Below are 15,326 nucleotides of genomic sequence, written 5' to 3' on the forward strand. Positions count from 1 at the left end.
ATATATACTAAAAACACCTACTTTCCTGCATCAAAATCTTTGCCGTAGAGTAGGGGTAACAATTCGTGTTTATATTTGAGGTTCGAGCTGTGTCAATATATAAGTATAAAACTATATAGGTCAATTCTAATTCGATCAATTTAATTAAACCGGTTAAACTCATCAATGGCTCAACCCTAACTAACTAATTTAGTATTAGGTTCATGTAAATTCATGGGTCATGTCAATAATTAGTACTAGACCCTATATATATTGTGTGTCGGGTTCAGGTTATGTCGGAATATAGGTATAAAACTATATAAATCAACCTTAATCCAAACCATTTAATTAAACAAATTAGATCTCTTAACTGTAACATGTTGATTAAATACTAAATTTGTATCAAATTTGGAAGTCGTATAAAATATTATATAAAATATTCATAATATCATGATATATTGTAAGCTAGCGGCTTTAAAATTGAAAATATCATGAGGTATCTAATAATTCAGAAATTATTTACTTTAATATGCTCATTTCTTTGTCAAAATGATTGCAGTTTCTTAAGGAGAAAAACTTCAAACAAACAGTTCCCCCAATAAAGGTTGAGGATGGAGAGGGAATCACATATGAAAAGGCCACAGCTGCACTAAGAAGGGCCGTCCACTTCTTTTTAGCCTTGCAGGCCAGTGATGGCCATTGGCCTGCTGAAAATGCTGGTGTATTGTTTTTCCTTCCCCCTTTGGTGAGATTTATAATTATTAAAAAAAAAAAAAAAAAAATTATTAATGTCATCATTGTGATCATCACATAATCAAATAGATTCTATTTTGGGATATTTACATAAAAAATTACACATTAGGGAATCTTTTGTAATACCAGGATAAATCATCAACAACATAACAGCTTTTTTTCCTTAAAAAAAAAAACAGCTTTTTCTAATGATATTTAACTTTGAAACATCTTCTAAGATTGACCAGATTATGAATAGTACCATTGGATTTATGACGACATGCTTGTCGCTGACTTGTTTTGGTTTTCATCTTGATGCAACTGCGCGCTATTAATTGTATTCTATTCAACCGGTAAAAATGCAGGTAATGTGTTTGTACATTACAGGACATCTTAATACTGTGTTCCCCACTGAGTATCAAAAGGAAATCTTCTGATACATATGCTATCATCAGGTGCATATTCTTGGAAACATTGCATGCAAATTATGCAATAAGGATTAGATTTTTTTGCTGAATTGCTTACTTCCTATCCTTTTTTTTTTTTTTTTTTGGCTGGTGTTTAAACAGTCATGTATAACAATTATGCTGTAAATTTTTCATATTGTAGAATGAAGATGGTGGATGGGGATTACACATAGAGGGCAACAACATCATGTTTTGCATGGCTCTCAACTACATTTGTATGCATATACTTGGGGAAGGACCCGATGGTGGTCAAGAAAATGCTTGTGCAAGAGCGCAAAAGTGGATCCTTGATCATGGTGGTGTAACACACATACCTTCATGGGGAAAGATTGAGACTTGGCTTTCGGTATGACCTTGTTTCATGAATCCAATCATATTGCTTTCATTGCCAATTAGGATATATATATATATATATATATATATCAAAAATTCACTATGCATAATGATTGTTTGTTGATAATTAACTCTAGTATGCATTTTCCCTTTGTTGTAGATACTTGGTGCGTTCGAGTGGACTGGAACCAACCCAATGCCTCCGGAATTTTGGATCATTCCTTCATTTCTTCCCACGCATCTATGTTTGTACATATATGCGTACTACTTCATTAACTTCCTAAAATGCCAATGTACTTTAGATCCTTATTGTATAATGGAATGTTTTTAAAATCATTTAGTCCAATGTTAAAAATTAAATACAGTATTAATGCAGTGCGACTTAGTGGGCTACAAAGATGCACATCAATAAAGAACGGATACATATTTCTAGATTTTGAGTCTATCAAAGATATAAGAAATCTTCTCAAAACGCTATAGCCTATCTAGGGTTTGAAGGAAAATAATGAAAAAACTCTCTGAGACTTCTTATTGATAAAAACTCACATAAAATCAAAAGTTGAGTTCTAAGGGCTATAAGCATGTATTTATAAGCTCCTAAACCCTAAACCTAATAATACTATGAAATAGAGTCAAAGTGCAATTCTATGATGGCCATCCGGACGAAACATAACGCCGTCAAGATGGTCACTGAAATAAAACATGAAAACCGTAAATAAACATATGCATCCGGACGGCCTCCGGACGAGGACTTCAGACGAGGCTCTTGGGTTCAGGCGCGTCCGGATGATCTTCGGACAAGACTCCAAACGAGGCTCTCGTGAATGCACTTCACTCTTCCCATTCGGACGGGCTTCGGACGAAGTTGTAGACAAAACCATTTTTATGAGATCCTTAACTTTCCGGTCTACATCAAGTATTTAATTGGAACATGGTTAACACTTCTATTTGAGTTGTCTTGTTACTGAGAGGTTTTACTTTCTTCTCTTTGCTAATTAAACTTGCTAGATATTGCTTATCAATTGCCTTTCCCCTAAAATGTAGCCAAAATGTGGTGCTTCTGCCGCATGGTGTACATGCCCATGTCATACTTGTATGGAAAAAGGTTTGTAGGCACAATCACACCTCTCATTCTTCAATTGAGGGAGGAACTCTACACTCAACCTTACAACGAAGTTAATTGAAAGAAAGTGCGTTATCTCTGTGCAAATGTGAGTTTACCTTAATCTTCTCCTCATGGTTCATACTTGCTCATATGCTTTTCAAAATATTCTTCCAACACAATGATTATGCAAAACTATTGCTACAGGAGAATCTCTACTATCCCCATGCTTTGATACAAGATTTGCTTTGGGATAGTCTATACATATTCACTGAGCCTCTTCTCACTCGTTGGCCCTTTAACAAGCTGGTCAAAGAGAATGTCCTTCAAGTAACAATGAAGCACATCCATTATGAAGATGAGAACAGTCGATACATTATGGAACGTACACAGAAACTCAAGCTCTTGCAGAATACTACAAGCGTACATGACCCATTGCCATTCAGAAAAATTTGAATTAATTAGTGAACTATATATAAGAGGCACCAATAAAAAAGCCAATTGTTAATTCTCTTAAGGAATAGTATACAATGTCGTGCCCTGAGACTAATATGTAAGAAATTCCCTAATTATATGAAAGTGTAGCCCATATGCCATGTGTTTATTGTGATTTATATTAAACATAATTACGGGTATTTGGTAATTTATTCTAAATAAGAAATTATTTGTGGAATTAAAATTGGAACGGATTTTATTTTGATTTCTTATTTCTTGATGAGAGAAATAAATAAGGTAAATTAAGTTTTAATTGAGAGGGTTGAGGGAGGAGTACTGATCGGTACCTCGCGTGGCCCGTTTAATTAAAAGAGAAAAAAAAAAAAGTAGAAATTCCAATTACAAAAAATATTGTCCATTCTCCACAGGGTGGTCGAACAAAACTGGAGCAAAACTACCGTAACGGGTGGGAGGTTGAAGCCTCCCAACATTTTTAAAAAGTTCCCAAAATATATATTTTTATGAGTATTCTTTTTTGATCATTTAAACAAAAAAAAAAAAAAAAAAAAAGGTTTTGTCCTTCCCTCCTTTCAAGTTCTAGTTTCACCCTTTTGTGCGAACATTCTCGTTTTGGCTATTAGGATGGTTTGGTCACTCGTAAGACATTCTTTGAGAGTGTCTAAATCACCCCTTTAGACATTTCAAATGGACTTGTTAGAATATTTTATATTATTCTAGTTGCCTTATATGTTCTAGGGTTTAGTTTAAGATTTCTTGCATATCACTCATAGCCTCTCTATATATAGAGGCCTCTGTAATCACAATAATACAACCAATCATTATCAATACAATGTAGTCCATTGTTTCCTTACGCTCTTTTTCTCTTCCCTCTCTCATGCTTCCGCTCCAATATATTCAACAATATGTTTAACATGATTATTGAAAGTGACTGGATTATCACTTCTGGCATTTGAGGTGATCAAACTGCACCTTTTGTGGTGGGGTGGTTCGACAATTACCTCTGCGGCTCCAAGCCACCCCTTTTTTTCTCTTTGTGCCATATATGTGCAGTCGTGATCTCGTAGTTATTGAAATATCCAAATCCTTTAAGAATTAGATAAGAATAAACCACTAGAGAAGTTAGTTGTCTAAACAAGACCTACTTCACAATAAATGATTGGAGTAATGGAGGACCAATATTCCATTTCCAATTGAACCCCATAGTGCATGTAGTTGGTGTGCTGCAGCTGCAAAAGGATATTGTGTTGTTGATGGTCTTTCGTGATAATGGGGCACCCCTCCATTTTGCCTAGAGGGTGGTCGGTCACCCGATGTGGGTCGTTGGAGCCACCCCTAACTTACAAAATGGCCGATCTGAGGTGGTCGAGCAACCTTGTTTCAAGTGTCAATTTTTTGGCATCTTCATTAGAATTTTTTTAGAGTAAAACTTGGTAAACTATCAAAATGCCAATTTATGTACTTTTTTTTTCTTTTTTTTTTTTAAAAAAAAATGTCAGTAAAGAGAAGAGAAATGGGGAAGAGTGATTCGAACTAGTAACATTCGCTTCATAAAGCATGGCTTCCAACCGATTGAGCTACCACTAAAAAAAAAACAATTTTTTTTTTTTACACTGGAGTTTTCTGACATGTTAGGGTGTCTGACACGTCAGAAAATTTTTCTGATGTGGCGTTTCTAACGCGCGTTGATTGTCAGAAGTATAGATGACAGGAAAAAAATTTTCCTGACGTGCCAGTGGGTAGAACATCAGAATTTTTTGACGTTCTACTGTCTCACACGTCAGAAAATTTTCTGACGTGGTAATTCTGACGCGCATCAGAAAATTGAAAAATTAAATTAAAAAAAATTTTAATTTTTTTTTCTGGAATTTGTTTTTTTCAATTAAAAAATGTATTAATTTAAATTATTTTTTATTTTGTAATTTATCTGCACCGGTGGTGCAGAGAAATTCGTTTCTCTGCACCACTTGGTACCACTCAAGTGGTGCTAATCTGCACCATTTCTCTGCACCGCTCGACCAAGAAAAAAGTTTGGAGAAATTTTTTTCGTTTCTGCACAGTGGGCTCTCTTCTTTTCTCAATTTTTTCTTTCTCTCTCTTCTTGTCTCCAGCCAGCTCTCACTTTTCTCCATCTTCTCCTTTTTTTTTTTTTTTTTGCTTCTCTTCTCGATCCCTTTCTTTTTCTTCTCCTTTTCTTTTTCTTCTGCTTCTCGATCTTCTCCTTCTCTTCTCCCTTTCTTTTTCTTCTTCTCTTCTCCTTTTCTTTTTCTTCTCCTTCTTCTGTTTCTTCGATCTGCCGTGGAGAGAGGAGAGAGAGAGTGTAGGGAAAATAAATGAGAAGGGAAGAATAAAAAGAGGAAAAAAGTTGAGGAAAAATAAGAAGAGGAAAAAATTTCAGAAAAAAAAGGCAGACTTTTTATTATTATTATTTTCTGACGTGCTAATTTGGTGCGTCAAAATTTTCTGACACGCCAAATTGAGGCGCCAAAAATTTCTGACGTGCCAATTGATTGGCGCGTCAGAATTTTCTGACGTGGCAAAAATAATGTACTGTTTACCACGTCAGAAAATTGCAATTTTTTTGTACTGTACCCTTTAGAGACGGATGTAGTAAAGCGAAAGATATAATAAATAAATATGGATATAAGATTACATCAAAATAATGGGCCACTATAGATAATTGGCTCATACATGCAAGTTGATAATTTATGCCCACCCCACAAAATACAGTTAGTTAGTACAACGCCATGCAATTATGAACACTCAAAGTTGGCACGTCCTTGGCATTATTACAAATGGCTTTTGTATTCATGGGAATGTTTTTGCTCAAATTAGTTTGAAAGAAACTTATCATAATTAAGGAAGAATATCATGAGGAGGTAGCTTAAGATATCAGAGGGCCGGGTGGCAAAGAACCTTGGTCTTTGGCACCCCAAAGATTTTAAATTTTTCTTCTTTTTTTTTCCTACCCACATAACCCACAGCACCCCAACGGCACACTGCACTGTGTAGTAGTAGTCCTAGTGGGTGTTTCATGTTTGATTGTTCATTTGTTTGAACTTTGAAGGCTTAGTCTTGAGATGGGAAGAGAAGAGGTGAGTCTGGTGAGGAGTGAGGAAGTGAGTTGGTGAGGAGTGAGGAGTCTTGTCTCGTGAAAGGTGGAAAATTGGAAATAGAAGATAAGAAATGAGTGGTTGAAAGATAAGAATGAAATTTTTTAAGGAAAAAAAAAAATCTGCAACTAGTAGGCTGTAGACTTGCGCATTTTATTTTTTTACTTTGTTTTTTCCTGAGCAGTAGGCTTGCGCATAAGTTGAAGACTGAAGTTAAAGGAAAGAAAAATAATAATAATAATAAAAGAAATAGTTGTAGACAGTAGAATGGTGAGTTTTGAGGTAGAAAAAAAATATATTAAAGAGAATAGAAAGGCATTAGATTCTAGAAGGTGAGAAAAACTAAGACAAAAGGATGAAGATAGGCGTTAGAATTTAGATTATAGAAGGGTGAGTTAGTGGAATTTGAAGGAAGCCTCGGCCACCCCCAAATGGCCAAGAGCCACCCCAATTTTTTTTTCTTTTTTTTTTTAAAAAAAAAAAAAAAAAATTAATAATAATAATAATTTTTTTAAAATTAAAAAAAATTAAGTAGGTGCCACGTGTCAACATCTAATTGGTCAACGCGAAATTCTGTTAGGTCAACTAACGGTCAACTGACGGAGGGACTAACTTGGTCATTTATCAAAACCACAGAAACTTCCTGTGATAACCGAACCACAGAGAGAGAAAAATAAAGTTGTCAAATCCCAGAGAGTATTAAATATTTAACCCTAAATTGTAATGAAAAAAAATCACACATAGTGCGGGTTATAAGCTAGTTTTAAATAGTGCTTAGAACAAAGGTGTGGGAATACATAGTAATCTGGCGGCATAATTCATATATATCATGAGATATCTAATAATTCAAATGACTAAGGATTTGTTGAGGAGCTACATGTTGTAGCTCAACAAATCCTTATTAAGTTGATAGTTTAAAAAAAAAAAAAAAAAAGTGATTTTTAGATAAATTTTAAGTAAATATTTGTTAAGCCAGAGGTGAGTGCTCAAAGACAAGAGCGCAATGTTCACTATTCTTTTCAAAAGTTTGTGATTGACTAAAATGATGGAGGCCACAAAACTCCAGCTCTTTTGGTAAAGAGAGATCTTTGTGGTTCATATTTTAATTGAATATAATATATCATTGTAGTTACTTGAAATAACGGAAAACAATAATTTTAGGGTCGCCCAAATTACAAAAAAAGAGAATTTAAGGCAAAAGAAAAAATTTAAGGAAAAAAAATAATAATAATTTAAGATATTTTTTTGCCAATTGGTCCCTCTCCAAAAACATTTTGACTTTGGGTCCCCCAAATTCAAAGCTGACTCTATCCTTGTTGGGTTCTAATCAAATTTGAAATAATGTGAATATAACATTATGAATGAATAAATGTAGATATAACATTACATCAAAATAATGGACTACTATTGATAACTGGCTCATCCATGCAAGTTGATGATTTATGCCCACCCCACAAAATAGTGAAATACAGTTAGTTAGTAGAAGCCATGCAATTATGAACCCAAAGTTGGCACATCCTCGATCAGCCTTATTGCAATTCTATAAAAGGTTTACGTAATGGGTTTTTTTTTTGCTCAAATTAGTTTGAAAGAAAGTGATCATAAGGAAGAATATGTGGAGGCTTAAGATAGCAGATGGAGGAAAATGCCCTTATATCTTCACCACAAACAACTTTGTTGGAAGGCAGACATGGGAGTTTGACCCTGAGGCTGGTACCCCAGAAGAGAGGGCTCAGGTTGAAGAGGCTCGTCAAAATTTCTACAAGAACCGGTTTCACGTGAAACCTAGCAGTGATCTCATATGGCGAATGCAGGTATACGTACCCTCATCCTCTCTCTCTCTCTCTCTCTCTCTCTATGATCTATATATACTAAAAAAACCTACTTTCCTGCATCAAGAAAATCTTTGCCGTAGAGTGGGGATAACAATTCGTGTTTATATTTGAGTTTCGAGTTGTATCGATATATAAGTATAAAGTTATATAGGTCAATTCTAACCCGATCAATTTAATTAAACCGGTTAAACTCATCAATGACTCAACCCTAACTAACTAATTTAGTATGAGGTTCATGTATGTTCAAGGGTCATGTCAATAATTAGTACTAGCCCTATATTGTGTGTCGGGTTCAGGTCATGTCGGTGTATGGGTATAAAACTATATAAATCAACTTTAATTCAAACCATTTAATTAAACAAATTACATCTCTTAGCTGTAACATATTGATTTAATACTAAATTTGTATTAGATTTGGAAATCGTATAAAATATTATATAAAATATTCATAATATCATGATATATTGTAATCTAGCGGCTTTAAAATTCAAAATATCATGATATAATGAGATATCTAATAATTCAAAAATTATTTACTCTAATATGCTCATTTCTTTGTCAAAATGATTGCAGTTTCTTAAGGAGAAAAACTTCAGACAAACAATTCCCCCCGTAAAGGTTGAGGATGGAGAGGAAGTTACACATGAAAAGGCCACAACTGCATTGAGAAGGGCCGTCCATTTCTTTTCGGCCTTGCAGGCTAGTGATGGCCATTGGCCTGCTGAAAATGGTGGTGTATTGTTTTTCCTTCCCCCTTTGGTGAGATTTATATTTATTATCAAAAAAAAAAAAAAAAATTATCAGTGTCATCATTGTGATCACATAATCAAATAGATTCTATTTTGGGATATTTACGTAAAAAATTACACATCAGGGAATCTTTTGTAATACCAGGACAAATCATCAAAACGAACATAACAGCTTTTTCTAATGACATTTAACTCTGAAACATCTTCTAATTAAGATTGATCAGATTATGAACAACACCATTGGATTTATGACGACATGCTTGTTGCTGACTTGTTTTGGTTTTCATCTTGATGCAACTGCGCGCTATTAATTGTATTCTATTTAATCGGAAAAAATGCAGGTAATGTGTTTGTACATTACAGGACATCTTAATACTGTGTTCTCCGCTGAGTATCAAAAGGAAATCCTCCGATACATATACTATCATCAGGTGAATATTCTTGGAAACATTGCATGCAAATTATGCAATAAGGATTAGAGTTTTTGCTGAATTGCTTGCTTCCTATCCTTTTTTTTTTTTTTTTTGGTTGGTGTTTAAACAATCATGTATAACAAGTACGCTGTAAATTTTTCGTATAGTAGAATGAAGATGGTGGGTGGGGATTACACATAGAGGGCAACAGCATCATGTTTTGCACGGCTCTCAACTACATTTGTATGCGTATACTTGGGGAAGGACCTAATGGTGGTCAAGAAAATGCTTGTGCAAGAGCGCGAAAGTGGATCCTTGATCATGGTGGTGTAACACACATACCTTCTTGGGGAAAGACTTGGCTTTCAGTATGACCATGTTTCATAAATCCAATCATATTGCTTTCATGGCCAATTAGGATATATATATTCAAAAATTCACTATGCATAATGATTGTTTGTTGATAATTAACTCTAGTATGGATTTTCCCTTTGTTGTAGATACTTGGTGCGTTTGAGTGGATTGGAACCAACCCAATGCCTCCGGAATTTTGGATCATTCCTTCATTTCTTCCCATGCATCCATGTTTGTACATATATGCTTACTACTTCATTAACTTCCTAAAATGCCAATGTACTTTAGATCCTTATTGTATAATGATTAATGGAATGTTTTTAAATTCATTTTTGTCCAATGTAAAAAATTAAATATAGTATTGATGCAGTGCAACTTAGTGGGCTGCAAAGATGCACAATAATAAATAATGGATAAATATTTTTAGATCTCAAGTCTATCAAAGATATAAGAAATATTCTCAAAACAGAGAGTCTATCTAGGGTTTGAAAGAAAATAATGAAAAAACTCAACTCTGAGACTTCTTATTGATAAAAACTCACATATAATTAAAAGTTGCATTCTAAGGGCTATAAACATGTATTTATAGGCCCCCAAATCCTAAACCTAATAATACTACAAAATAGAGTCGAAGTGCAATCCTACAATGGCCATCCAGACGGAACATAACGTCGTCAAGATGGTCACTGAAATAAAACATGAAAACTGTAAATAAACATGGGCGTCCAAACGGTCTCCAGACAAGGCTCTCAGGTTTAGGTGCGTCCGGACGATCTTCGGACGAGACTCCAAACGAGGCTCTCGGGAATGCACTTCACTCTTCCCGTTCAGACGGGCTTCAGACGAAGTTGTAGACAAAACCATTTTTATGAAATCTTTAACTTTACGGTCTACATCAAGTATTTAATTGAAACATGGTTAGCACTTTTATTTGAGTTGTCTTATTAGAGAGGTTTTACTTTCTTCTCTTTGCTAATTAAACTTGCAAGATATTGCTTATCAATTGTCTTTCCCCTAAAATGCAGCCAAAATGTGGTGCTACTGCCGCATGGTGTACATGCCCATGTCATACTTGTACGGAAAAAGGTTTGTAGGCACAATCACACCTCTCATTCTTCAATTGAGGGAGGAACTCTACACTCAACCTTACAACGATGTTAACTGGAAGAAAGTGCGTCATCTCTGTGCAAAGGTGAGTTTACCTTAATCTTCTTCTCACGGTTCATACTTGCTCATTGCTACATATGCTTTTCAATATATTCTTCCAACACAATGATTATGCAAAACTATTGCTACAGGAGGATCTCTACTATCCCCATCCTTTGATACAAGATTTCCTTTGGGATAGTCTATACATATTCACTGAGCCTCTTCTCACTCGTTGGCCCTTTAACAAGCTAGTCAGAGAGAAGGCCCTTCAAATAACAATGAAGCACATTCATTATGAAGATGAGAACAGTCGATACATCACTATTGGATGTGTGGAAAAGGTAATGTTATCATATAATCAAGGGAAGCAATAGAAAGCATCTATTAGGGCTATATATATATATATATAACAGTACTCCTAAAGCCATTTGCATTTAACAGGTCCTATGTATGCTTGCTTGTTGGGTTGAAGATCCAAATGGGGATTATTTCAAGATGCATATCGCTAGGATCCCAGATTACATTTGGGTCGCTGAAGATGGAATCAAGATGCAGGTCAATAGACATATTCTGCAGCCAAAAAAAAAAAAAAAAAAATTGTAGAACTTTTTGTCTTTCTGTTGAACATTTGAATTGCACTTCATATGAAACAATGAATGAGGATATTTAATAAAATAAATTTATTTCTAGAGCTGGTTTTGTAAATATATACAACTAATCAAACTTGAGATAAACCCCAAGCTCTTGTTTTCAAGAAAAATGAAGGGATCACTGACTTTTATATATATATATGTGCCATTTTTTATGCAGGGTTTTGGTAGTCAAGTGTGGGATACTGTTTTCGCTATTCAAGCTTTACTTGCTAGTAATCTCACTAATGAAATTGGACCTACACTTGAGAGAGGGCACGACTTCATCAAGAAATCTCAGGTTTCATTTTCAATTCTGAAAGCATCTATTCACCGCAATCATCAAATCTCCCTTTCTTTTCTTTAATATATATATATATATCCAGCATTCATTCAGACTAATTATTCTTTCCTTAAAAAATTATAAGGTCAAGGACAATCCTTCTGGAGACTTTAAAAGCATGTACCGTCACATTTCTAAAGGATCATGGACTTTCTCTGATCAAGATCATGGATGGCAAGTTTCTGATTGCACTGCAGAAGGTTTGAAGGTAATTAACTTCGTTTAAATGCTCCATAATTGATTTGTTCTCACCAAATTCTCCTCTATTTCAGTGTTGCATGCTTTTCTCCATGAAGCAACCAGAAATTGTTGGTGAGAAAATGGATCCCCAGCAACTTTATGATTCTGTAAATGTCATACTTTCTCTACAGGTGAGGATTAACTTTTACTAGTATTAAATCAACAGTTACTTCAAAAGTTTAAGTTGATGGAAAATTGTTGATTTTAATTACTTAATTAATATTCTAGCACTTCTTCATACTTGTGCGCTCAAACTCCCATTTAGTAATTGAATAAGGGAAATGGTTGACTTTAATTATTTAATTAATATTCTAACAATTCTCTTCAAAAGTGGGCTCAAACTATTCATATTAAGTGAGATCCAACACTTAGAATATTATTTAATTAATATTAACATTATTCCTTATGTGTGGGCTCTATTCATAAGTGAATAATATATTGACGCTCAACAAGGTTCGAATTTATAACCATAGTTCTGATACCATATTAAATAATCTATTATACGAAATTCTAAACTTATAAGAAATGATTGATTTTAATCATTTAATGCATATTCTAATTTCTAACCGCTAAAATTGTATTTTTAAGTACAAATATTTCGTAACTATCGGCATTGAATAGGAAAATCAAGTTGCATTTGGTTTTTCTAAGGATATGAAACTTTTTTAAAGTTTCCTTCATCTAGTGCAGTGTTTATTTCTGAAGTATTTCACTGTGTTCATATCAATAAGCTCTATTGTATGGCTTAATGCAGAGTAAAAATGGTGGTTTAACTGCTTGGGAACCAAAAGGAGCCCACGATTGGTTGGAAGTAAGCGCCTTAACGTATTGAAGTGGCCTTGAAATATGCTTATGGGAATATTTTAAAACTATCTGGTGCTTCTAAATTCTTATACTAATGGAAAGATTCTCATTCTTCTTTTTTTTTTCTTTTTTTTTTTCATTAGCTGTTTAATCCCACAGAATTCTTATCAGACCTTGTCGTTGAGCATGAGTATGTTGAATGCACTGCATCAGCAATCCAATCTTTAGTTTTGTTTAAGAAGCTATACCCCGGGCACCGGAGGAAAGAGATCGAAAATTTCATAAAAAATGCTGCTCAATTCCTTCAAGACACACAAATGCCTGATGGTTCATGGTATATATGTTCCTTTTCTGGTTTATTTATTTAGATGTACCTGAGAAATCTATTACATGATTAAGCATTTCCACAGGTATGGAAAATGGGGAGTTTGCTTCACATACGGCACATGGTTTGGACTTGGTGGATTGGCTGCAGCTGGCAAGACTTACAACAATTGTCCTGCTATGTGCAGAGCTGTTGATTTTCTACTCAGAGCACAAAAAGATGATGGTGGATGGGGAGAGAGCTATCTCTCATGCCCAAACAAGGTAATGTTTTAACTAGATAATGGTTAAAGCCTCTTAATTCTTAATTATTTTTTTTTCATTATCTTTTACTCTTAAACATCATTGATGATAATGTAAGAACCTTTAATAGCATGCAACATTCGATTCCACAAATTATTTTTAGGGGAAGAATTTCTGTCAGTAATAGGCTGAAAGAATCTCTATGCTTGATAAAATTACAAAATCTCTGTGCTTGATTATATATATAGATATATGTACCTCTTGAAGGAAACCAATCAAATTTGGTACAAACTGCATGGGCAATGATGGGTCTCATTCATGCTGGACAGGTGACTTGATGGTTTATATTATGCTTTCATTATTGTCATATGCTTTGATCTTGATTCCTGCATATTCTGATGTTAAAACTGTATCTGCAATAGGCTGAAAGAGACCCAACACCTCTTCATCGTGCAGCAAAGCTGATAATTAATTCTCAACTGGAGGATGGCGATTTTCCTCAACAGGTACCTCTCTTTAACAATGCTTCAAATTAAGAAAAGGAAAATAACATAACTTGAAGACTATTATATATGCTTGAAAATTTTGCCTACAAAGCTTTCTAATCATTCATCACTCTTTCATACAGGAAATCACTGGAGTATTCTTGAAGAACTGTATGTTACACTATGGAGCATACAGAAATATTCACCCGTTGTGGGCTCTTGCAGAATACTGCAACCATGTATTATTGCTCAACAACTGTACATAGGAGACACTGGTAAGAAATTAAGCCAGTTGTTAATTCTCTTAATTTACCAAAAGATAGATGTGAATAAGGAATATTATACAATGTTGTAAATGCAAATAGGGGAATGTTAGGTGTTCTTTTAGTATTTTTCACGTGTCCTTCTAGACTTCTAGTCCTAGGTGGATATTATTTTCTAAAAAAACAAAAAATAAAGTCATCCTTCTATCTCAGAGTTGAATTTTAGAAAATAATATCCATTTTAGACAAGGATATCGAGAAAGCACCAATCATTAATTTCCCCTACGAATAATATGTAAGAAATTTCCTAATTATAATAAAGTGTGGCTCATATGTCCCGTGTATTTATTTTGATTTAAATTAAAGAAAATAGCGGGTGTTCGGTTATTTTTTCCAAACAAGAAATTATTTGTCTGTTTTGGGCTTCAAGTCTAGTATTAAAACTTCTTATTTTCATTGTGCAATGCCATATATTTCTCTCAAAATTTCTGTAGTCTTCAAAAATATGCCATTTCAATCCAGTCCATTGAGGCATCCACATTGCACACAAGATGGCTGGTTCAGATTGTTTCAATCTAGATGGTGTAAAAAACAAAGAAAAGAATCGTCCGTCTACTTGTGCTTTTTTATTTATTTATTAAGATGACTACAAGTTTTTTTGACATTTGGAAATGGTCAAAACATTTATGAAAAATATAAATTCACTCCCTCAACAATCGGGCAATTTCAATTCATTCCATCGGCTTTTATATTTGAGTAATGCTATAAATCTTTTTAGAGTCATCTCAAATATGATGTGACTTTTAAAATCACCAATAGATTAAAAGTTAATAAATCATATCTCAAATTCAACGGTAATTTTAAAAGTCATATCACATTTATGATGACTCTTAAAAGATTCTAGAAAGACTTATAGCATATATTACTCTTTACATCTTACTCATAAGTTCCAAAGTTTTTTCACGTTTTCACTTCACTCTTTTTGTCCAAAACCGTCTAAAACAAGATTACAAGGCATTAACGGGTTTAATGCCACGTAAGTAATTTTGTCATATTAATTTAAAAATAACTTTTTGTTGTAATAGACATGGTGCTACATGATTAAAATATTAAATGATCTTATAATATATACCCAATAATTAAACTTAAAAGTCTCCAATGGGTAGCTCAATCGACTGGTGACCACGCCTTATAAAGTGAAGGTCACTAATTCAAATCCCTCATTCCCCCTCTTGTGTGAACATGTCAACCAAAAAAAAAAAAAGAGGTAAAATCCACTTAACCTTCTTAAACTACCACTCAAATGACAATTTATC

At 34.1% G+C, this 15,326-nt stretch overlaps 1 protein-coding gene and 1 long non-coding RNA gene across 2 annotated transcripts; both read left to right on the forward strand.

Moving 5' to 3' along the window:
- The first annotated feature begins 1,331 nt into the window (after positions 1 to 1,331).
- Positions 1,332 to 3,144, forward strand: LOC132178830 (uncharacterized). The gene is made up of 3 exons (XR_015911350.1): positions 1,332 to 1,524; positions 2,556 to 2,722; positions 2,821 to 3,144. It is a non-coding gene; the product is annotated as an uncharacterized LOC132178830 (long non-coding RNA).
- A 4,636-nt stretch (positions 3,145 to 7,780) lies between these two features.
- LOC132178822 (beta-amyrin synthase-like) lies at positions 7,781 to 14,071 on the forward strand. Its single transcript, XM_059591381.2, has 17 exons — positions 7,781 to 7,993; positions 8,588 to 8,773; positions 9,105 to 9,194; positions 9,347 to 9,544; positions 9,677 to 9,761; positions 10,556 to 10,722; positions 10,829 to 11,020; positions 11,121 to 11,234; positions 11,490 to 11,609; positions 11,737 to 11,859; positions 11,924 to 12,022; positions 12,646 to 12,702; positions 12,839 to 13,029; positions 13,106 to 13,283; positions 13,511 to 13,591; positions 13,685 to 13,768; positions 13,891 to 14,071. Exons 1-17 carry the CDS (start codon positions 7,793 to 7,795, stop codon positions 14,011 to 14,013), a joined length of 2,289 nt encoding a protein of 762 aa, XP_059447364.2. The 5' UTR covers positions 7,781 to 7,792; the 3' UTR covers positions 14,014 to 14,071.
- The last annotated feature ends 1,255 nt before the right edge of the window (positions 14,072 to 15,326 follow it).

Source organism: Corylus avellana, chromosome 2 (assembly GCF_965113065.1).
Source record: "Corylus avellana chromosome 2, dhCorAvel1.hap1.2, whole genome shotgun sequence".
Lineage (NCBI taxonomy): Eukaryota > Viridiplantae > Streptophyta > Magnoliopsida > Fagales > Betulaceae > Corylus > Corylus avellana.

Coding starts and splice junctions, on each gene's coding strand:
- LOC132178822 (XM_059591381.2), top strand. CDS start 7,793: ATGTGGAGGCTTAAGATAGCAGATGGAGGAAAATGCCCTTATATCTTC. Junction 11,021..11,120: donor CTATTGGATGTGTGGAAAAG/GTAATGTTATCA, acceptor TGCATTTAACAG/GTCCTATGTATGCTTGCTTG. Junction 13,284..13,510: donor ATCTCTCATGCCCAAACAAG/GTAATGTTTTAA, acceptor TTATATATATAG/ATATATGTACCTCTTGAAGG.